Source organism: Pinus tabuliformis, chromosome 8 (assembly GCF_031772625.1).
Source record: "Pinus tabuliformis cultivar Carrire ecotype Pingquan chromosome 8, CPIR1, whole genome shotgun sequence".
NCBI classification, from domain to species: domain Eukaryota; kingdom Viridiplantae; phylum Streptophyta; class Pinopsida; order Pinales; family Pinaceae; genus Pinus; species Pinus tabuliformis.
In genome coordinates this window covers 1,009,836,645-1,009,860,923 of record NC_142294.1, presented here as the reverse complement: position 1 = coordinate 1,009,860,923, position 24,279 = coordinate 1,009,836,645, and the positions used below count along the sequence as shown (strand labels likewise).

Genomic DNA, 24,279 nt, shown 5'->3' with positions numbered 1-24,279 from the left:
AATTAGTTCCTCAACCTGTTTGGAACTAATTTAACTGGACTTAACTCAGTTAACTAATCTAACTAATTACAACTCAAATACAACTCATCCTTATCTCCTTAATTAATGGAAAATATCCTTAATTTAAGGGATAACTGTTGCATGATTTCACAAAGACTTCTAGCTTGAATTTCTCCAACTAATTAACCCAAGATGAATTAATTAATTATTTTTTCAAGCCGCTGGTGAGACTAAATTAGAATTTTAATTCTCAATTTTAATTCAAGGACAAATTAAAATTGGAATATTCTAAATACTATTTTTAGCATTTCTTGTTGCTATTCTCAACACTCCCTCTCAACAAGAAAGGAATTCAACTCGATCCCAATCCTGAACCTTTGGAATGTTCTGCATGCAACACTTCTCTCTAGTGTTGTTGCTTTAGCAACTCTAGAAGCAAAAAAAACATCCAACCTGAATAAGAATGATGCATCTATCATCAAAGTCTTTGACTACTATTGCCTCTGTCGACTGAAAACTTTGCGCATCTACTGACTCAACCTTTCTACATTGTTGTCAATCCTTCTCTATTCTTTTCAGTATCTGAATGCTCTAGCCTCTGTCATTTTGATCTTTGACTGCATCAATCCCACTGATTCCTCCTGCTACTATGTACTTTGGGCTCCCATAGCAATGTAAAATCCATGAGATAAAACCTCTCAATGGACCCTGCCCAATTTCAACCTTCTTGAGACTATCACTTCACATCGCCCCACCTCACAGCTGCAGGTTTGGCTGCATGTGATCCCTCTACCCACTTGGCTCAAAATTCCCCCCTACTAGAGGTCTATGCATGAGTGGATGCCTCCACTCGGTCTCCTCTCAGCATATCCAATTTTGGCTCCTCCACAATTGTTTGAGACTTCTTCTGGGGCTACATGTTGAGAGGTAATTTACTTTCTGTATTCAAGCTTTTGTGTATCCATAATGAATTAAATAAAGTCTTTTAGTAGAAATCACATGAGAGAACTTTTTTGGCCAACGCGTTTCGAACCAATAAGTGTGGTTCATCATCAGGACCAGATGAAGAGTCCCTCTCAACCACCAAGTCTCTAACATTGGCCTTGCTCCTCAAGGCTTTGCATTCATCTTGAACCTCAAGAGCATACAGGTTCTGTACCCGTGAATCAATCTGTTTCACCTATCTTGTGGTGATGTGTCTAAGGAAAACCTTTCCCTTACTGAAGACAACATCGTATCCTTTGTCCTCCAACATCGTGATCGATACCAAGTTCTTCTTCAGTCCAAGCACATACTTCACATCTGTCAAGGTGATAAGAGCTCCATGCTCCCTTTGAAAAGCAACTGTGCCCACTCCTGAAACACTATATCTTTCATCGTCACCCATATCTATTAGTATCTTGAGGTATTTCTTCTCCAAGGTATTGAATAAATTTTTATCGTTGGTCATGTGGAATGAGGCTCCACTGTCAAGAAATCAACCATAATCCATCATCGATGACACCATGCATGTGAAGAGGGTAAAGTCCATCTCGAATTGAGAGGCTAATGCCTCACCTTTAGATCCTTTTGAGGATCCCTTCTTGGACTTCTTATATGGGCAATGAGTTGCATAATGACCCATCTCGTGACAATTAAAGCATCTCACTTTAGATTTGTCACCCTTTTTCCCTCCATGAGAAGAATTCGATTTGGGATGAGAATCCTTCTCCTTCCCTTTCCTTGCCTTACTTGCTAAGGCCATATTTTCTTCATCCTTCTTGGATGAAGATCCATCTCGTGTGCTCCTCCTGATCTCCTCCTGCATGAGATCCAACCACAGTCATTCCCAATCTGACAGTTTCTCTCTTCCATTCATAGAGTCCTGGTAGCTATTCTAGCTCTTTGGAAGACCGAGGAGAGAAAGGCTCACCATATCATCATCCACAATTATTATTCCCACACTACCAAGATCATCTCTGCAGGTGGTGAGCTTGTTCAAATATGTAGAAATAGTGTCGCCCTTCTCCATATTGATTTTCCGAAGCTTATAATTGAGCGCTAGTTTCCTTTGGTTGCTACTATTCTGATAGATATCCTTCAATGTATTCCACATTGAAAATGGAGTCTCATTCCCATCGAGACTTGAGACAATATAGTCTCGAACTCCCTCTAGGATGATATATCTCACCCTCGCCACACACTTCTTCCATTCAGCCAATTCTTGTGCATTAGCTACAACTGGTTTGGGGATTTCTTGATCAATGAAATCCTTCAAATCATTGTCTTCTAATACAGTTTCCATGTGATCTTTCCATGCTATGTAATTCGAGCTGCCATCCAAGGCATACTCGAGTCTCAAGCCATTAAACGCCAATGGTGAACTTTGAAGTATGATAAGAATTCGATTTTGTACCTGTAACCAAGAACTTCAAACTTCAAATTTCCCTTCTCAATATACTGTTCATAGCTTCGATCACCTTTTCTCTGATACCATGTAGAAATTCTCACTATAGATTAACCTGATTATGCAATATAACTAAAGCAAAATACTTAATATACTTCTACAATCAAACTTGCGGAAGCTTAATAGATTTAAGCAAGATCAAACATAACACATATAACAGAGAAGAAGAATCAATACACATGAAACACAAAAGAATACTCTGGGGAAAGCCTCGGCTAAAAACCCCGCTATTTGTATTATCATATAAGGTGGAAATACATCAAGATTACACAAAGCCTTAGCTCCCACTGCTAGCTAGCTCTCAGTACAATCCTCCAGTATGCTCACAGGCAAACAAGGCTTCTCACAAACCTTCTCCTTTTCCCTCCAAGCCTCCTATTTCCTTGTGTTGTTTCTCCTGGGTGATCCTATTGCTACCAAGTGTAACACTGATCACTCACACTGATCTCACACTCTGTAAAACTATGCAATCCTCAAGGAACCTTATTCATTTTGCATGGATAAGTTTCCTTTATAGGAAAAATCATGCAACTGATAGCACAATGTCCTTGTCTTTAATCTCAACTGGGTCTTTCTCTGAATAGACATGCATGAGTTATTTATGAGAGAATCCTCAGTTATCTGGAGTACACTGGTTGATGCATGCATGCATTAACTGACTGAACTCACAATTAGTTCCTCAACGTGTTTGGAGCTAATTTAACTGGACTTAACTCAGTTAACTGATAACTAATTACAACTCAAATAAAACTCATCCTTATCTCCTTAATTAAGGGATAATCTCCTTAATTTAAGGGATAACTGCTGCATGACTTCACAAAGACTTCTAGCTTGAATTTCTCCAACTAATTAACTCAAGTTGAATTAATTAATTATTTTTTCAAGAAGCTCATGCGACTAAATTCGAATTTTAATTCTAAATTGTAATTCAAGGACAAATTAAAATTGAAATATTCAGAATGCTATTTTTAGCATTTCTTGTTGCTATTCTCAACAGTAGTAGGCAACCCATATGGATTGCACAATTTCCAGAGGTAAGGTTGGTTTCCCTCTAGAATTGTGTAATTTTCCAAGTGAACATGACAACCAACAAATGACCAAGTTCTAGAATGTCAGCTTGCGGGTGGGAGACAAACAAGTTGACAAGCACAGACTGGTAAGCATTGAAACTCGGCTGAAGAATTTGTACATGGACAATTCAAGACATGGTGCTAAGGATGGTTGGAAGGGGGCTCCAAAATGACGCTAAAGAAAAATTTTAGAGGGTGTTTATAGCCGCTACAACAAGTAGATGCATGTAGAGAGACTTCTACATCCAACACATATACATTCAAGAGATGACAAAAGACAACAATTAATTGATGCATACGTACTAATTTAAACAACATGTTCAATTAGCTAGTCTCAATGATGATAGTAAATTTACATCGGGTTGTCAGGGAAGTTAATATTTAACTTATCCTTACCCTAACTCCTATGTTACCTTCAACATATGATGAAAAACAAAAATGTACACACCAGATAAACTCACATGAAAAATGAACATAATTGTTGTTAAAAGTGAAGTCATAGTCCTTTGATTATCTTCAAAAGAACTTCCAGAGAAGTACAATGATGTTTCTTGGCTCTTACAAAGGTTCAACCCTCTTTACCTTGAATTACAAAGTATATATAGAGTGTAATTCAAAAATATCTAATTTAATATAATCCTTTAAAAAAATAAAGTCTTATCCAAAATAATTTGGATATTATATCTAATTAATATAATTCAAGAATAGAAATCTAAAACTAGATTTGGAAAATCAGCACACTATTTGAGGGTGTTGTTTGCAACTGTTGCCTCGAAATCTGTATCTACTCTTTGTGCTCTTGTCTTTGTTGTACTGACACCTGAAATTATGCATGTTGTTCCTTCTTTTCTATGTTGTTTCCTGAAATTTTGCATTCGGTTCACTTTGAGAGCTCAAGGAACTTATCCCATTTGTCATCAAATGGACATGAAAATTTAATTACCTTCCTGTAGGTTTCATCGACTTCTGTATACTTCTCAAAAGTTGGCTTAGTAATGAATAAATGATGGAATTCACGCAAGATAAATAAGCCATATTCTAAACCTTCTATGAAATATTTTCCAATTATAATCCATTTTACCTTAGCAAATTTTAATTTATCTGATGCTATGTCATGTAACTTGTATTGGTAATTCTCAAGTGGGATCAATTGGCCACTAGAATCACTTAAATATGGAAGTCCCTTTTGCTGGAGGATAGAAAAAAAATTGTGGAACTTTTTAATTTGAGCTTCCAGGTCTTGACATTTATTTTTCAGTTGCAATTTTAATTTCCCTTTTGTCAATACTTTCCTGACCTCTAGGATTGTGTTTGTCCTATCTTTGATTCCTAGCTCTTCAAGTTCATCTTTGGTCTTTGATTTTAATGCTTTAATGATCCGTTGTGCTTCTCTTATTTTATGATCCAATTCTTCTTTAATTTATGTTATGGTTGCCTTTGCTTTCTATACCAATTTCTCTTGTTCAAAAATTATTTCAACGGATGTCCACATCTCTGAAATGGTTGAATTAATATCTATCCAGATTTTCTCCTTTGCTTCAGATAATGTCTGTCCACTGATTGAATCATCCATGTATTTTTCAAGTTTTTTAATTAGCTTGAAATTTTTCTGCACTTCCATAATATATGCATTATCTTCTTTAATTTTATTTTCTTCCATTCTCTGTAGGGATGCTTTCAATTTATCTATTTACACATTTCTTAAGGATAGATATCCCATGGCCTTTGATAACTTTTCAGTGGCTTCTTCACTGGTTGATTCTATTTGCATTGTAGAAGTTCCTGCACTGATTTGTTGTTCCTTCTCTTTCAAGAGATTTTCCAAATCTACCTCCATTTTCTGAATCTAAATATTTTGTTCAACTATCATATTCAGCATATTTTACTTCACTTTCTCTAATTGTCCCACTTCCTAAGTTTGGGGATGTTCTATTGTTGGTAATTTTAGCTACTTTCTGAGTGCTTGAATGTCTTCATTTCTATTTTTAATGATCTCTTCGGAAACATTAACATGATTAGGATCTAATAATCCTAATTTTATTAGAAAATCTTCTAATTATTTTATTCTGGTATCTTTAGCTAGGGAAGACATCTTTTCTAGCTTGAGTTGTGAATAAATATTGTTTAAGGAAGCCTGTAACCTTGATGTTGCATGGTTGAGATTGTCAATGTGGAATATATCATCTCACCTTCTTTCTTATGAAGATCAATTTGATCTATTGGATGAATCTATTTTGTGTCAAAATAAAATACAGAAGTCTTGTAGTCCTCTGCACTTTTAGGAACTGGAACCTTTGGCTCAAGGAATGCTAATTGAAACTACCCTCTGTCAGGGTCAAGTGCAGATAATAGTCTAGTTTGAGTAGTGGAAGATTGTTTCCAAAACTTAGAATATGTAGAAGTCTTCAATGCTTCATTCTTCTTCTTCATCTCTCTAAATCTTGCAAAAATACTATGTGTATCTGAAAAAGGAGAAGCAGGGGAATCAAAAACTATTTCTTTGACTTTTTGTAGAGAATATACAGGCCTTAGTACCAATGTAGTAGGTTCCTCTAGATTTCTAACCTTTGATGACTCTTCTTCTACATTCATTGTTTTCCTTCTTTAGAATATGCTAAAATCCATTGGTCTATGACTTGAAACTGTAGGAGACATACTCTCATTGGTTCTTTTTAATTCTTTTTGTTTCAACCTTGTGGTCTCTAGATCTATCTAATTATAAATTTGCTCCTCCATCTCTTGTGATTTGTTTTCCTCCCATATCTCCTGATTTGCATACTGCTTAATTTCTAGTTTAGATATATGAGTATAAGAAGTTGATTTATGTTCAACTTTGATAAATGAAACTATTCTCATAGGGTCATAAGGCCAGCTAGAACTCAACTTAAATTTGATTTGTTTTAATAGATTATCAACTTCCTTTTCTATTTCTCTGGTGTTACTTATAAATGGACCCACTTGTTACTTTAACTTAAATTGAGCCTTCTTATTCCTAGAAACAAAATGAATTTCGTCTTTGTTCATTCTTTGCCTAATAAATTCAAGAGAAAAAATTCTCATATACACAAAAACATGAAACTTGTATGGAGGAAATTCACAACCATAAACCCATACTTACAATAAAATTTTGGTAAAGATACTAATCTCCTACTTCAGATTGCTAACTGAGATGTAAAATCCTTTTGATTTTAGTTAATATCCTAGGAATCACATCATTTCTAAGAAGACATAATGATATGTCTAAAATTTGATCAACAAAGTCGTTGAAAGAACACTTCTTTGAATTTTTCCTGACCAATGAGGTCTAGTGGATAACTGATTGTGGCCTTCCTTGTGAATCTAGCTTTTGTAATGGAATTTTAAATCTTTTCTACTGGTGATACATGAATAGATATACCAAAATAGACTAATGTTTGAAATACCCGTCAACACTAAATTGTTCATGGATAACATCTGATAAAAACTGACTAAAATTAAAGAAATTTGAGGCCTTTTGTCCATATGAGAATACTGAGAGGAATCCTAAAATGACTTCATCCACCCATTGATCATTTCCGTATACTAAAAGACAACAAATCATGGAAACAACCTATTTGGACATTTCTAGAAATATGACAGAAGAGTATGGTGCTTTTTTCCTAGGTAATTTAGAATTTTCAGGAAGAAAGGACTCGAAAATATGGGCTCACTGCTGAAAGGTCAGTTTCTGATAAATTTCCATCAAAGATTCAACTGAAAAAGGATCAACAAAACTTTGAGGATTTACCTACAAATCCGGAAAAATGACTCTATGGTTATAGAAAACAAAATTTCATTGTTTTGGGTAACTATGACCCTTTGACTTGGAAAATATTGGCTTTCGCACTAGGTGATGAATTCAGGGAAGTGATGAGTTTGAGGGAATCAAAATTGGGGAAACATAGACTCCCAGAAGTAAAATTCATCACTGGAATCTTCAAATTTCTGAAATTCCCAGTTATGGGGTTCATAGAGGTCAAATTCACACTAGGTTTTTGAAATCTTAAAGTGGGTATCAATAAGGGGAAATTTATCTAAATTGGGTACAAGGGGTAGAATTGGACTCTCGACAGTTAATTTGGATTTCCCTTTCTCACTCGCCATTTCAGAAAATGAAATAATAGAGAATGATTAAGGAAAATACCTGATGAATTTGCAGTTTGTAACACTAGTTAATTGTTGCACTTTGCCGATTTGGTACCACTGAGAACTCTGGTGGAGATAGCAAATTGAGGAACAATGTACTTGGTAGAAGTTGTTTTGAATATACAAATGGATTTAATTTGGTTCTATTCAAGTAATGGTTATTAGCGCGTCAATAATAAATTATTGGAACGTTAGCAAGAATTAATTTAATAATCTAACAGATAAATGTTAAATTATTAGATAATTTGGTGGTGGTTATCTTTGGCGATATTGGTGGAAGTGGGCTAAAATGGCGGAAACATTTAGCAGAGGGCAAAGGCAGTTTGTAGGGGGTGATGGTGGCAAGCGGTATATGGAGGAAGGGGTCTCGCATTGATGTGACGGTGACATGTTAGCTTGAACGATAAACTCATAACCATTTTGTGGACCCTTCATTAACCGTCGGGAGTGCAGGGGGTCCCACAATTGTCCATTGGCCGTTGATACAAGAGACTTTAATCCGAAGTGTCCAAAGATGCCTGGACTTTAACTTCTTTGGCATCAATGTTTATTTAAATACTATTTATTCACACCATAATAAAATGTAAAGTGACATTTAACCTAACGTGCTTTATTACAAAGTCCATGAAGAAAATTAATTTAACTTTTTTTTGAGATATATGCATTTTACAAGATAAATACATAGGGAAAAATAAGTTACAACAATATCCATGTTAATAAAAAAGTAACTTACAACTTATTCCTACTAGGATGATGGAGTGTTTAGGGATAAATTTAAGAGAATATGAATTTATGCCTAGAGTAGGGGGGAAAACCCTGGTTTTCGAGAAATTAAATAGTGAAAGCTCTCTAGGAGGTTCTTTATGTATTTCAAGGAAGATAAATTTAACATGCAATAATCAATCCATATTTTTCATAAATAATATGCATTTGGACAGGGAATATGAAAAACCTAGCATAAAGTTATAACATGAAAAACAACAAATATTTGCAATTACATGCACAATTCTTCCAAGAAACAACCATCTTTCGACCCCAAATGGACATCTCTAGGACAAAAGTCATTCTCCAATTGTAATAGCTCCAAAAAAATCATATCTCCAAAAGTATTGAGTTACACTAGGTTAAGTCGAGGTATCTAAGGGAGGTAGAAATCCTGAAGTGATGATGATAAAATACAATGGAATTGTCATATTTTATTATGAGGTCATTCAATTGCATTAATTTGTCTAAAATCCTTAGTTTAATTTCGATTATACATGAAGAAAGTGGGTTACAAGCCAACCTAATAGATCAATGCAATAAAATAATCTTCTTATATCCCACACGTGGGATGAAAGTCCTCCGAAGCATGACGTCATGTCTGATGTGCGCGAAGTGATGAATAATTCTTAGGACTTTTTTCAGACAATTCAAGTAAAACAAAAGAATGTGCATAACGAGGGGTGAATTTCTCAGATCCAAAATCTGTGAGCATACTTGGATACCCATTTTGGAGTTGCACAAGTGGTCCAATGTGCACAAAGTGATGAATCATTCTTGGGACTCTTTTCAGATGATTAAGGTAAAATGAAAAAATGCACATCACGAGTGATTAATTTCTTGTATCTGAAACCTAAGAGCATAGTTGGATGCCCATTTTTGAGTTGCACAAGTGGTCCGACATGCATGAAGTGATGAATTTTTGTTTGGACTCTTTTAAGATGATTTAGGTAAAACAAAATAATGCACATAATGAGCTCTGAGTTTCTTGGATCTTCAATATAAGTGCATATCTGGGTACCCATTTTGGATTTGCACAAGTGATATGAAATTCATGATGTGAAAAATCGTTCTTCGGACTCTTTTCATACTATGAAGGTAAAATGAAGAGTGTGCACATCAAGAAGTTAATTTCTCAATCCAAAATTTGAGAGCATATTTGGATACCCATTTTGGAGTTGCACAAGTGTTCTGACATGCACGAAGTGAAGAAACATTCTTGGGACTCTTTTAAGACATTTCAGGTAAAATGAAAAAATGCACATAACAAGAGGTGATTTTCTTGTATCCGAAATCTAATAGCATACTTGTATACACATTTTGGAGTTGCACAAGTGGTCTGACATGCATAAAATGATGAATCGTTCTTAGGACTCTTTTTTGATGATTCAAGTGAAATGAAAGAATGTGCATAACTAGTAGTGAATGTCTAGGATCCAAAATCTGATAACATATTTGGATACCCATTTTGGAGTTGCACAAGTAGTCTGATATGTACAAAATGATGAATCGTGCTTGAGACTATTTTAAAATGATTTAGGTAAAACAAAAGAGCGCGCATAACAGGTGGTGAATTTCTTGGATCGAAAACCTGAGAACATATTTGTATATCTATTTTGGAGTTAGACAAGTGGTTCGATGTGCACAAAGTGATGAATCATTCTTGGGTCTCTTGTCAGACGATTTAGGTAAAACAAATGAATGTGCATAATGACCAGTGAATTTATTGGATCTAAAATCTAAGATCATATTTTGATACTCATTTTGGAGTTGCACAAGTGGTACAACGTGCATGAAGTAACAAGTCATGATGAGCATTGAATTTCTCAAATCTTAAACCTGAGAGCATATTTGGATACCCATTTTGGAGTTGGACAAGTGGTACGACATGCACGAAGTAACAAATCGTTCATGGGTCTCTTTTCAGATGATTCATCTAAAAAGAAAGAACACTCATAACAAGCAGTGAATCTCTTGGATCCAAAATCTGAGAGCATATTTCAATGCCTAGTTTAGAGTTACATAAGTGGTATGAGATGCATGATGTGAAGAATCATTCTTAGGAATATTTTTGCATGAATCAGGTAAAATGAAATAACACACATAACAATTGGTGAATTTCTTGGATCGAAAATCTGAGAGGATATTTGGATACCCATTACTGGAGTTGCACAAGTTGTACAATGTGTGTGAAGTGATGAATTGTTCTTGAGACTATTTTTAGATGATTCATGTAAAAAAAAAGAAAGTGAATAACAAGCAATGAATTTGTCAGATCATAAATCTAAGAGCATAATTGGATACCCATTTTGGAGTTATACAAATTGTATGGTGTGCACGAAGTGACAAATTGTTCTTGGGACTCTTTTCAGATGATTCAGTTCAAATGAAACAATATGCATATTGAGTGGTGAATTTATCAGATCCAAAATCTAATAGCATATTTGGACACCCATTTTGGAGTTTCACAAGTGGTATAACATGCACGAAGTGTCGAATCATTTTTGGGACAATTTTTGGATGATTTATGTAAACCGAAAGAACGCGCATAACAAGCATTGAATTTCTCAGATCTGAAATGTGGGAGCATATTTGGATACCCATTTTGGAGTTTCACAATTGGTATGATGTGCATGAAGTGATGAATAATTCTTGGGACTCTTTTCAGATGACTAAGGTAAAATGGAAAAACAAGCATAATGAGCGTTGAATTTCACAGATCCAAAAAATGAGAGCATATTTGGATACCCATTTTAGAGTTGTAGAAGTGGTCTAACATGCATGAAGTGAAAATTCATTCATGGGACTATTTTCAGATGATTTAGATAAAATGAAAGAATGTGCATAATGAGCAGCGAATTTATCAAATCCAAAATCTGAGAGCATATTTCGATACACATTTTGGAATTGCATAAATGGTCTGACATGCATGAAGTGACGAGTTATTCTTACTACTATTTTCAGATGATTCAGGTAAAATGAAATAACGTGCATAATGAGTGGTGAATTTCTCAGATCGAAAATCTGAGAGCATATTTGGATGAACATTTTGGAGTTGTACAAATTCTCTGACATGCTTGAAGTGACGAATCATTTTTTTATTGTTTTTAGACGATTCATATAAAATGAAAGAATGCACATAACAAGTAGTGAATTTCTCAAATCTAAAATCTGAGAGCATATTTTCATGCCCATTTTGGAGTTTCACAATTGATTTGGCATGCATGAAGTGACGAATGTTGGGAATTTTCTGTTTAATTCCAAAACAAATAACTTGAACAGAACAGAGAAAATGCTCTGTTCTAACCATAGGATCTTAACACAGGGAAGCTAAACTTGATTTCTGAAGAAAAGAGTTTCACACACCCTAGTTACCAGAAACGGGACGATGTCCCCCGTTTCTGGCAGAAACCTTCGAGAGAAACCCGACCATACCAGAAACGCCGTCTGCAACGGCCGTTTTCGTTTTCACTGGCAAGAAACGGTTTCCGGCGAAACGAAACAGTTTCTTCTGTCCGTTTCCTGATAGACTTGCAGTTTCTTCTGGCCGTTTCCGTAGACTTGCAGTTAAATTTAGATTAAATTTAATTTTTTCAAACGTGGGCAAGTTTAATTAGCAATTGATTCACATACAGAGAGTTTAATTAGTAGTTCACTGTTAGTTTGCTGCGCTGGACTGTTAGTTTCTGAGCTGGACTGTTAGTTTATGGAAATTAAACATAAGAACTCCAGATTGCAGAGTATTTGTGAGCGAGTGAACTAGCTGAGAACGCAGGGTATTGTGAGAGCGAACTAGCTGAGAACGCAGGGTATTGTGACCAGTTGCCACTCCAGTTGCTCATGTTTTCTCAACTATTTAAGCAGAAGAAGAGAGCGCTACTCACATGCACGCCAGGCACAATTCAAAGCGAAGCAGCTTCAAAGTTCACGCCCGCATCTTCAACAGCATTGTCAAAAGGTACTACATACACACTTCAGTCTCTGGTTTTCTTTTATGAATGCTCAGTCTCTGGTTTTCGTTTTATGAATGATCCCTTTAATATAGAAATTTGACCTTCATTCTCCATGACTTCATCTTCTCTGGTTTTCTTTTATGAATGCTCAGTCTCTGGTTTTCGTTTTATGAATGATCCCTTTAATATAGAAATTTGACCTTCATTCTCCATGACTTCATCTTCTAAAACCTGTACTCTGTAATATCAATGATCTTTTTTCATATGAACTCTGTTATGATTGTAGTTTGCAGTTTTTTATCCACATGTCACGTAAATTGTTCCTTGAAGGCCTTGCATGGTTCCATGCAGATTGACTAACCAAATTCAGGGCAAGGTACAGAGTATTTAGCATACCAATGCATCTATTTGATGTTGTGACGGTTCACACTGAAATAATTTAGAATGTTGACACAAATCTTTGGTTTGAAGGACTTTGCCAGAACTTGCTTCCTGAACTGTTTCTCATAAAGCCTTAAGCATAAATCACTCATATTTTTTTAACTGGAATAGTTTTGTGGGCCTCATTTATGTATAACTTTATAAGCATGGGGGTACTTCTTGTTATACTAGCTGTTGGTAGTGGGTTTGATAATTGAGTTTGTTTATTGTGATATGAGTTTTCTTTTGTCCTTGGATGCCCTTTTTTCTTTTGGTCGCAGATAGTGTTCTGTATTAATATTTTCTGTTCTCTTTTGTTTTGATATTTTCTGCTTGAGGCAGACCCTGCTTCCTGTTACACCCCAGGAGTTATTTGTTGCATCCTTATTGCCGCTTTTGGTTTTGTCGGTAATACTGTGAGTAGAGATTGCGTGTTTTATTTTAATCTTTTTTACTGTATTTGTCTTCAGTATCTTGTTGCCTGCGTTATTTTTAAAGTAGTCTCTTTGTGGCCTGCACCATACTGAAAATGATATTTCAATTCAGAGTTTCTTAAGCTGTTCAATAATGATGACTATGGTTTTTGTTTTATATCCTCCAGAGTTAGCCTTCCGCCTTGTCTACTATCATTTTTCACCTTTTGGAGTTGGTCCATATTCTTATCAAACAACCTGTTCCAGCATTGCTTAATCAAATATTGTGGCTATAATATTGAAGATGGCTCAATTTTCTTATGGTTTAGGATAAATGTAACTGTGGTTTTTGTTCTGCATCTTTTTATTTTTATAACTTGATTTCCAGCTTTTTGTAGTTGTTTCATACTATTTATCAAATCATCCTTCACATCTACCATTTCTCTAGCTGGTGAGACAGACCCTGATTCTATTTCCGTAATAGCAAGGGACATTTTAATCCATTCTTTTGGTTTTGTGCAAAATTATCTCTGATCTGTGACCTGTTCTGCACATCTAAATTTCCTTGCACTGCACTATCAAATATTGTGACATTATTAACAGCTAAAGTTGGCTTTCTGCTTTTTCTACTATCATTTCAATAATGTTCAGCATTGCTCAATCACAAATAATAACTGTGCGTTAAATTACTGAAAGAGTTACCCTGCGCCACATTTAAAGCTATGTTTAGCTATGTTCAGGAAATTGAATTAGGTGAGTAGTTATTATCCTTCAGATTCCCAAATGTCTATGAAATTTGCTATGAAATGTTTGTATTAACTTTAAAATAGATAGTAAAATTTAATTTATAAATTGATTTTATTAATGTAAAATCATTTTAATTTTAATTATATTATATGTTTATAAATATTAATTTTTTGGATCGATAAATATTTACTAAAGTATATTGAAAAAAAGGCATATTTTTGTATTAGGCATTTCAGCTAGATTATATATATATATATATATATATATATATATATATATAAAAGTCTATCACCTTCCAATTGTACAAGGTTTGGGTCACATGGAAAGATTTTTATTCAAGGAATTTCTAATCACAGACCTTACATTATGTAGTGCCTTAACAAAACATCCCATCACTCTCACTTTTACATTTCATTTATATTGAACATTATACTAATAAAATGTTTTAATATAAATCTAATTTAATTTTAGATTTTTTCTTTTCTATCATAAGTAATTGAAAGCTCTCATATAAACATTTCTTTAGTTGATAGATAATACATCTGAAATTAAGATGCAGTTATACTAATTCTTTATATATATATATATATATATATATATAAACTCTAATTAAATATAAAAAGAGATACAATATTAAAGAAATTAAACATCTCTTACATCAATACAAAATAGCTTTTCAATAGCTTTTCATTATTTATATATATATAATAAATAGTTATTTAATTATACATTATTTTGTTTATTTTCAAAATTTTAATATAATAGATATATATTAAAAATAAATTAAATAATTATATAAAAAAATAAATTTCATTTTTTTTAACGTTAATGGATAATATATGAAGAACTATGATATAGCTATATTAATTTTTTATATATTGATATATAAAATTGTTGAGATAAAAAGGATTACATATTTGTCATAGTTAACAAGAAATTAGACATTTCTTTAGTAAATGAAAAAATAACATTTTATTTTTAATAACAAAATTATTTAATTTTTAATTATATATAGAAGCATTAAGTAATATAAAATAGTTATTTAAATTTATGTTAAACTTTTTAAGAATATATATATATATATATATATATATTTGTTAAGTTGTTTGAATTTAAACCCACTTAGGGGCATCGAAGTCGTCAAAATCACTTGGGGATCGCACAGGTCTAAGCCACACCAACCTTTAAGATGGTTGGATTTTGGCCCACGGAGTTTCAAACCGGTGATCTTCACATCAAGGAGTAACTTAGTTGTATACCCCATCACCTTCTACCCATGTGGGGAAACCGGTGATCTTCACATCATTGAGTGACTTAGCTGTATATCTTCACATCAAGGAGTGACTTAGTTGTATACCCCATCACCTTCTATGCACTTGGGCAAAATTGAAAATATTTTATTCACAAGTAATATTCAAACTTTTTTGTTATTTATTTATTTATTTATTTTGTGATTCCCTTATCAACAAGTAAGTTAAAGTTTTTTTTCGGAAGAAAAATCTTAATTTTCTTTAAAGTTTATGAAAATTACATTATGTATATGCATTGTAGTGCATTCAATATAAGGTTGATATAGCGAAAAATGATCAAAATATGTGACCTCAAATAAGATCCCTTTCCTTGTTTGAAAAGTAATGTCTATTAGCAGTTATAATATTAACAAAAAGAGAAACAAATGTATACTGGTTCCTATGTAAGATCCCTTTCCTTGATTTTTATTTTTACAATTGTCTACTGATTCCTATGCCTCACACTTATATTATTGATGGATTTGCCTAGAGAACCAATGAAAGCTTCCATCAGCCCCTGTTGCCTTTAGCTGGTCTCTTGCCTTTTACTAACAGACCTGGAGCCTATTCTAGCTTGAAAGAGCATTACGATGGACATATAACGTACGGAGTTGTCTCCATCTTTTTATAGCCTTTAAACTCTTCTTTACCTGTGAGTTTTCTATTCTTATCTGACATAACTACTTGTGACCTTTGGGAAACGTTTCAACTTTCTCTTGTTGGCATAGTAGCTACAGAGAAGGGTATTGCGTTTATGTTTCTCGAAGATACCTCTGCAAAGTCCATGAGTTTGGAAATTTTCATTTTAGCGAACCTATTGGCTTTAAACCTAGCTGCTTTTTTTGCTTGACAAGTCATCTACATGGGTTTTCTTGTAATGTACAAGTTATACATTAATTTGTAGTATGTACATGGGTTTTCTTGTCATGTACAAGTTATCCAATTAATGTATGGAATGGAATACTGTCAAATGTTCTTGGTATTTGCACAGTCATTGTTGAAAGCTTTATGGTTCATCTGCTTGAGTGATAGTAATGATGTGTTCTACTGCGTCATGGGAGTAATGACTGTGCTGAGAAACTTCCAAAATAAAGAAAGGATAACAAAAAAACACATTGTAGAAATATAAATAAGATAATAAGATTATTATAGAAAATTGTTGAAATATTATTATTAAAAGAAGATATGACAAAATGGCAGAGTCAGGAAGACGTCCCCTGAAGAAATTCTTTTTGCTGACCAAACAATAAAAGTCCAAATCATGTATATATCCACTAGGGTACATGTAGCTGTTATATAGCTTCATGTCCAAACATAAGCATAGTTTAATTGTTTTACATTTTAGTCTTTTTTTGGGTATATTTTCCAGTTAATTTTTCCTAAAATTTGGTAGGTATCTGTTGGAATTATAACTTTAAATTGTGTAGTCTGCACATTCCAAGTGTCTCAGGATTAAATTGTGTCTAATTAAGTGTCAATTTTTTATTTTATTTTCTGTAACTAATTTTCAAATATAAATTGTGCAGATTAAAATTTGTTGCAGAGGAGAATCATTTATTTCTTATTCCACTCATTTCTCATTGCAATGGAAGAAAGTTCATCAATGTCACAAAGTAGACCACCCCTTTCCCAACAAAAATCTTCCATAGAGGCATCCAAAAAAATCCAAAACAAAGAATATCAAGAAGCAAAAAAAACCTTTGAGGCAAGGTTATGGGCAGCTGTGAAATGCACTCAATCTTACAGCGGAGGATCAAGTGGATCATCTGGTTCAAAGGTTTGGTTGTGCCCTTATTGTAAAAAACATAAATCAGGGAATGTAGGAAGAGTTCGATGGCATTTACTTGGAATGGGGAAAAAAGAACAATCAGCTTTATGTGACAGTGTACCTAAAACAGAAAAAGCTTCTCTAATTAAGCAATTTAATGAACTTGAAAAGCTTAGACATATTGTTGAAGGTTCAGTTCAAGCTAACAACAATCCTAGTGGACTGACAATTGGTGGTCCACACTCTTGTTCTCAACATCAAGTTTCTGTTTCTCACCTTCAAAACTTATGGGATGTAAAAGGAAGGGGAAATCTCGATGCATCCATTGGACGATTTTTTTTCGCAAATGGCATATCTTTTAATGTTTGTAGGTCTCCTTATTGGAAAGAAATGGTAAGAGATCTAGTTAACAATGCTCCTAAAGGTTACAAGCCTCCTAGTTATGAAAAGATGAGGACAACTGTGTTATCTGAAGAGAGGGCTCGGGTTGAAGCTAGACTTCAAGACATTAAAGATAGTTGGAAGGAATCTGGAGTCTCCATTGTCTCAGATGGTTGGACAGATGTTAACCATCGTCCCCTTATCAATATTTTGGTTTCTAGTCCAAAAGGAGTTATGTTTTTAAAATCCTATGATACTACAGGAAAGACAAAAGATGGTCCATATCTAACAGGTCTCCTCAAAGAGGCAATAGAGGAGGTTGGTAGAGAAAACGTGGTCCAAATTGTTACAGATAGTGCCTCAAACAATATCCTTGCTGGTGGGTTGATTGAGGATGAATATCCAACAATTTTTTGGACTCCTTGCTCTGTGCATTGCTTGAATTTGCTCCTAAAAGATATTAATAACATTGCATGGATTGATAAAACTATAACTGAAGCAAAGATGCTACAACACTTTATTATTAATCATGCAGCATCCATAGCAATGTATAGGAAATATGCAAAACTTCAGCTTCTTCGATGTGCCGAAACTAGATTTGCATCTGCTTTCATTATGCTTCAACGCCTTATTAAAATGCATCAATCTTTGAGAGAGATGGTGGTATCAATAGATTGGCAAAGGTGGAAGGGTTCTCATACTGGGGATGGCCCAAAAGTTGAGGACATTATTATTGGTCTTTCTTCAGAGAATTTTTGGAGGAGAGTGGAGGATATTGTTACCCTTATTACACCTATTGTTTCCACCCTTCGCATATTTGATAGTGATCAACCATGCTTAGGGGATGTCTTTGAGAGCATGGATCAAATGAGAGAGATGATTCATGACATAATGGAAGATGAAAATTCTAGGATTGACAAAGACACCAGAAATGAAGTGTGGGAACTTAGTTTGACAAGGTGGAAAATGCTTCACAGCCCTCTTCATTCAATTGCATTTTTACTCAATCCTAAATGGTTTCATAAGAAACCATCATCAGATGTAGAGGTTATGCAAAACTGGAACACTTTTATAAGTAGGTGTTATAATCGTCAAGATCGCACTGCTTTACGGTTTGAGTTAGGAAAGTATTTGAGATCAGAAGACCACTTTGCAAATGAAGATTGTGCATACAACAGACAACAACTTGGACCCATCGACTTCTGGATACAATATGGTACAGGGACCCCCTTGCTTCATCGTTTGGCTATCCGTTTGCTTTCACAGGTATTCTTAACAACAAATACCTTTAATGTATTGATTTATTGTTTAAACAATTAATTCTAAAGCTCATTTTAGATTATTTATCTTATAAGATTTATTGATTGACTATGACTAACATAATTTTAATTTTATTTTATAGGTGACTAGTTCCTCTGCATGTGAAAGAAATTGGAGTGAATATGCTTTCATCCATTCAACGAAGAGGAATCGCCTAGGCACAAAAATGGCACAAGATTTGGTGTTTGTACATTCAAATCTACGTTTGTTATCTCGACAACAACTAGAATACAAAACTGGACCCACGAGAATGTGGGATTATGGTGGTTCACAAGATGACGAAATTGATGAGCTTCCACTTGAGGTGCTACAAGACAATGCTGAAGACATGCTTGATGATACCATGAAGTCTATTGACCAAAATAATTCTTTTGGAATTGGCTCAAGCTCAACAACTATTCCAGAAAATGAGCTTCAAAATCTAGATTATTAGGTTTACTTGCATTTTGATATGAATTGTTGAAAGTGAATTTAGAGATACATATATATTCAAAAGAACAAATTTAATTATTTATATTTCAAATCTCTTATTCTTATCAATGTTTGCTATTTTCTTGGAATTAATGATGGCTAAATTTTTGGATCTAAAAAATTATTATTTCTTTTTTAAAACTAAATTAGTATTTACAATTGTTTTTTACAATTTCATGAGCAAAAACATTGCAGGTTTATGATTAATGCTTTGTTTATATTGTTCACCTTTAATATGGTGTTTTTCTCTCTCCTCGTTTCTTATATGCGAAACCTCCAAACTTCGTTTCTCGTACCGTTCTCGTTTCCCGTTCCGTTTCTCGTTTCTCGTTTCTGGTAACATAGTCACACACTCATAAAAAAAACATTTTATTCATTAATAAGACAACCTGTTAAAAAAGGATCTTCCTCTTAACAGAGGGATTCACAAAGAACTTCCAGTTCCATACAAAAAAAATTACTCTCTCTCTCCAGAAAATTTCTCTGTCTCAGCTTGCACAAAATTACACTGCTGTGTGTGTAAAATTTTCAATACATTTACGGTTGTAAAAAAAATCTTCTCGGCTTATTCACTCTGCTGCATATTTCATTTCAACAACAAAAAAACTTTCTCTGCACTACTGTGCATTACTGAGAGAAAATTACATTTACACTGCTGTGTGTTTTTTTTGATATGCCCTGCTGCATACTACTCTTAAAAAAAACTCTCAAAAACATTACATACTTCTATGCTATACTCCCGTAAAATAAAAAACATTAAAATTAAAAACATTCTACCAACCGCTGTAAATTCCATTAATTACTTTTACTGAAAAAACTGGTGGTCAAAATGAAACTTTTACTTCACGTCAATTTCATGTTGCAGGCCTGTACTTCAACCATTGAAATATGCGATTTGCGATTTGATCGCATCGCGAAACCGCATTCGGTGAAAAATAGGGGGAGGCTTGAAACATATGTGTGAGATCTGCGATATGCGATCGGATCGCATCGCAACATCGCAATCGGCAGAAATCAAGTGAACAAACAGAGATAGTGGGCATGCATGTGATTTGCGATGTGCGATTAGATCGCATCACAAGAAAAGAAGAAAAAAAAAATGCAGTTTTCTGAAATGATAACGCGGTAGTTTGAAATTAGATTTCAACAATGAAGCCATTGGGATTATTTTTGGATGATTTAAGTAAAATGAAAGAATGCACATAACAAGCGTTGAATTTTTCGGATCCAAAATCTAAGAGCATATTTGGATACCCATTTTCGAGTTACACAACTAGTCTTGATGTGCACGAAGAGATGAATGGTTGTTAGAACTCTTTTTAGGTGATTCACGTAAAATGAAAAACCACATATAAAAAGCGGTGAATTTATCGGATCTAAAATCTAAGAGCATATTAGTATACCCATTTTGGAGTTGCACAAATGGTATGATGTGCATGAAGTGACGAATCATTCTTAGGGATCTTTTAGAATGATTCAGGTAAAATGAAAGAATATGCAAAACAACTGGTGAATTTCTCAGATCTGAAATCTTTGAGCATTTTTCGATACCCATTTTAGAGTTACACAAGTGGTCCCACATCTATGAAGTGACAAATCGTTCTTGAGACTCTTTTCAGATGATTCATGTAAAATGTAGGAACACACAAAATGAGTGATGAATTTCTCAGATCCAAATTATGAGAGCATTTTTGGATGCCCATTTTGGAGTTCCACAAGTGGTCTGACATGCATGAAGTGACAAATCGTTCTTGAGAATATTTTCAGACGATTTAGGTAAAATGAAAGAATGTGCATAACAAGCACTGAATTTCACATGTAAAAAAATCTAAAAGCATATTTGGATCCACATTTAGAGTTGCGCAAGTGATCTGACGTGCATGATGTGATGAATCTTTTTTGGGACTCTTTTTGGACAATTCAGGTAAATAAAAAAAATGCACATAACCAGCAGTGAATTTCTAAAATATGAAATATGAGAGCATTTTACATCCATGAAGTGACAAATCGTTCTTGGAACTCTTTTCAGGCAATTGAGGTAAAAAGAAACCATGCGCATAATGAGCAGTGAATTTCTCGGATCCAAAATATGAGAGCATATTTGGATACCAATTTTGGTGTTGCACAAGTGGTGTGATGTGGATAGAGTCATGAATAATTTTTTGAACTATTTTCATATGATTGAAGTAAAACGAAAAATTTCTCAAATCAAGGAGTGAATTTCTCGAATCTAAAATCTGAAGGCATATTTGGATATCCATTTTGAAGTTGCACAAGTGTTTTGACATGCACAAAGTGATGAATTGTTCTTGGGAAAGTTTTCAGACGATTCAAGTAAAATGAAAGAATGCGCATAAGAAGCAGTGAATTATTGGACCTTAAATTTGAGATCATATTTGGATATCTGTTTTAGAGTTGCAAAAATGATATGATGTGCACGAAGTGACAAATTGTTCTTAGGACTCTTTCTAAGCATTTTTTGATACCCATTTTCGAGTTGCACAAGTGTCGGACATGAATGAAGAGACGAATTGTTGTTGGGACTCTTTTTAGATAATTCAGGAATGTGCATAACAAGTGGTGAATTTCTCAAATCCAAAATCTGAGAGCAAATTTGGGTACCCAAATTCGAGTTGCACAAGTGGTCTGACGTGCACGAAGTGACAAATTGTTCTTGGGAATCTTTTTGGATGTTTCAGGTAAAATGAAATAATGTGCATAATGAGCAGCCAATTTCTCGTATCCAAAATCTATGAGCATATTTGGATTTCCATTTAAGATTTTCACAAGCGGTCTTACATGCACGAAGTGATAAATCATTATTTTGACTCTTTTAAGACAATTTAGGTAAAATGTGCATAACGAGTGGTAATTTTCTCGGATCCTAAATCTGAGAGCGTAATTGGTTATCCATTTTGGAGATGCATAAGTGATATGACATGCACAAATTGATGAATCATTATTGGGATTCTTTTCAAATGATTGATCCAAAATTAAAATGAAGGTTTCACTGAATGAATTGCAAGGTAGTTTATGTATTTTTATGCAACAGATAAGTTAGAAGACACGTAAACTTATCAAAAATTGCAACAAAACAAAGGAATTGAGACTAAAACAGAAGAAAGAGAAAATAAGACGAGTTGCTAACGGTGTTCGGTGTTCATCCATCTTGGGCTACATCTACGAGTCTGCTTCCATTGTTGACCATTATATTAAGATGATCAAAATGCTTGCTACATCAAAATATAAGCTCCAACTCGCAAAAAAAAATGCTTCCATTATGTTCAAAAGGCCTCAAAACCCTTGTTTAAGCTCTTCCCATGCTAAAAAAGGTCTCCATATGGCCTCAAAAAGTCAAAAACAACCTCTGACTACAATACAAAATGGATTAAGCCTTAACCACCAGACAAAAATACCCACTGTGGCCTAGTGGTCAGGCACTCTGGTTATAAAGGCATTAGTCAGTGATACAATCCACCATTTGGGCGATTTGTGTGTGATTTCATGCAAATATTTTGGGGGTCGGTCTTGCCCGTTGGCGTACTAACCACCGCATGTGAACATCGCCTATCTTTATCCATAATCATCGCGAGTGTCATTCAACGTTAACACTCCACAGGATATGGCAGGCTCCTGCCATATCCTTCCCCCCAAAATGCTGATAGGTACATGTCAAATAGAACATGTGACCCATACATATCAAGATGTAGGCAGTAAGTCAGGGGTTCAAACCCTACGAAGCTCCAACAAAATTTTGACCAGATAAACAATGTCACATGGCCTTTCACGATTAGGCCACATGGCACCCTTTCATTAGGCCATGTGGCACCACGGGATTAGTTCACAATCCACCAACCAAAAACTGCCACTTTTTTATCTCTATGAATGCCACATGTCAGTCTTTGATTGGGCCTCATGGTGGCCTCTATCAGGTTGCCACGTGTCCTTTTACTAATTGTTTACCTTTGACTTGAAGAGTTGTTTGACATTTGAAACTTTTCCTTAGTTGACCTAAACTTTGACTGAATGTAAATTCGCCATACGATGTCCTTTTTCACCAATTCAAGTTGCTTTGGAATCAAGACGACGAGCACTAGTTTCATAAGCATCTGAGAATTTTGATTTTTGAGCATATTTTTAATCTTCTAGATTTGGAAGCTTTTTAACCACCAAAAGTCTGGTACTACTCAGAAAATAAGTGAGGGTAAAGCTCTCTCACCTTCCTGATTTCGATCCATCTTGGTTTACTTGGATTGGTACCTTTTACACCCACGTGAAGGTACTCCACATTACCCACGCGTGAAGTCCCTGTCTTCCTTTCAAGAATGGTGTCTTCTTGTAACTCATACAAATACTCAGGAGCAAAATCTTCTATAGAAGGTACTTGTACACTTTCCTATTGATCAATGATCATAGGAGGATCATATAATATCAAGTTTTCAACATTTACAACAGACTAGTTTTGCATATAAGGAGGTAAATCTAATAAAAAATAATTATTACCAATCTTCTCTATGATTTTGAATGGACCATAACTAATCGGTTTGATATTTTTACCTTCACCTTGCATTCTTTATCTTCTTATGTACAACCAAACTTGATCTCCCACCTAGAAACTATGATCAACACGATGCTTGTCATGTCTCGCCTTGGATATTTTCCAACTGTTCTTGTACCATCTGATGCACCAACTGAATTTTTTAATGAAGTGCTTGGCTTTGTCCACGTCACTATGTCCATCCACTACAAGATCTTTCCCAAAGATAAAATCCAAGGGATGTTTTGGTAAATATCCCAAACATGTTTAAATGGGGATGTATGAGTTGATGAATGATTGGCACGATTGTAGGAATGTTGAATGTAATGCAAGTGTTCATCCCAAAGCTTAAGATGTTTGCCATGGTATCCTCGAAGTAGATGTACCACTGTCATGTTCACCACCTATGTTTGGTCATTATTTTGTGGATGAAATGTTGTGCTCTTCTTCAACTTGGTGTCCATCAATTCCCATAGACTTGACCAAAATTTCCCAAGAAATAGAGAATCTCGATCATATACAATATGTGTGGGTAACT

General features: G+C 34.5%; 1 protein-coding gene across 1 annotated transcript; it reads left to right on the top strand.

Moving 5' to 3' along the window:
* The first annotated feature begins 15,088 nt into the window (after positions 1-15,088).
* LOC149238794 (uncharacterized) lies at positions 15,089-19,544 on the top strand. Its single transcript, XM_089367036.1, has 2 exons — positions 15,089-18,679; positions 18,816-19,544. Exons 1-2 carry the CDS (start codon positions 16,850-16,852, stop codon positions 19,164-19,166), a joined length of 2,181 nt encoding a protein of 726 aa, XP_089223162.1. The 5' UTR covers positions 15,089-16,849; the 3' UTR covers positions 19,167-19,544.
* Positions 19,545-24,279: the final 4,735 nt, after the last annotated feature.

Coding starts and splice junctions, on each gene's coding strand:
- LOC149238794 (XM_089367036.1), top strand. CDS start 16,850: ATGGAAGAAAGTTCATCAATGTCACAAAGTAGACCACCCCTTTCCCAA. Junction 18,680..18,815: donor CTATCCGTTTGCTTTCACAG/GTATTCTTAACA, acceptor TTTATTTTATAG/GTGACTAGTTCCTCTGCATG.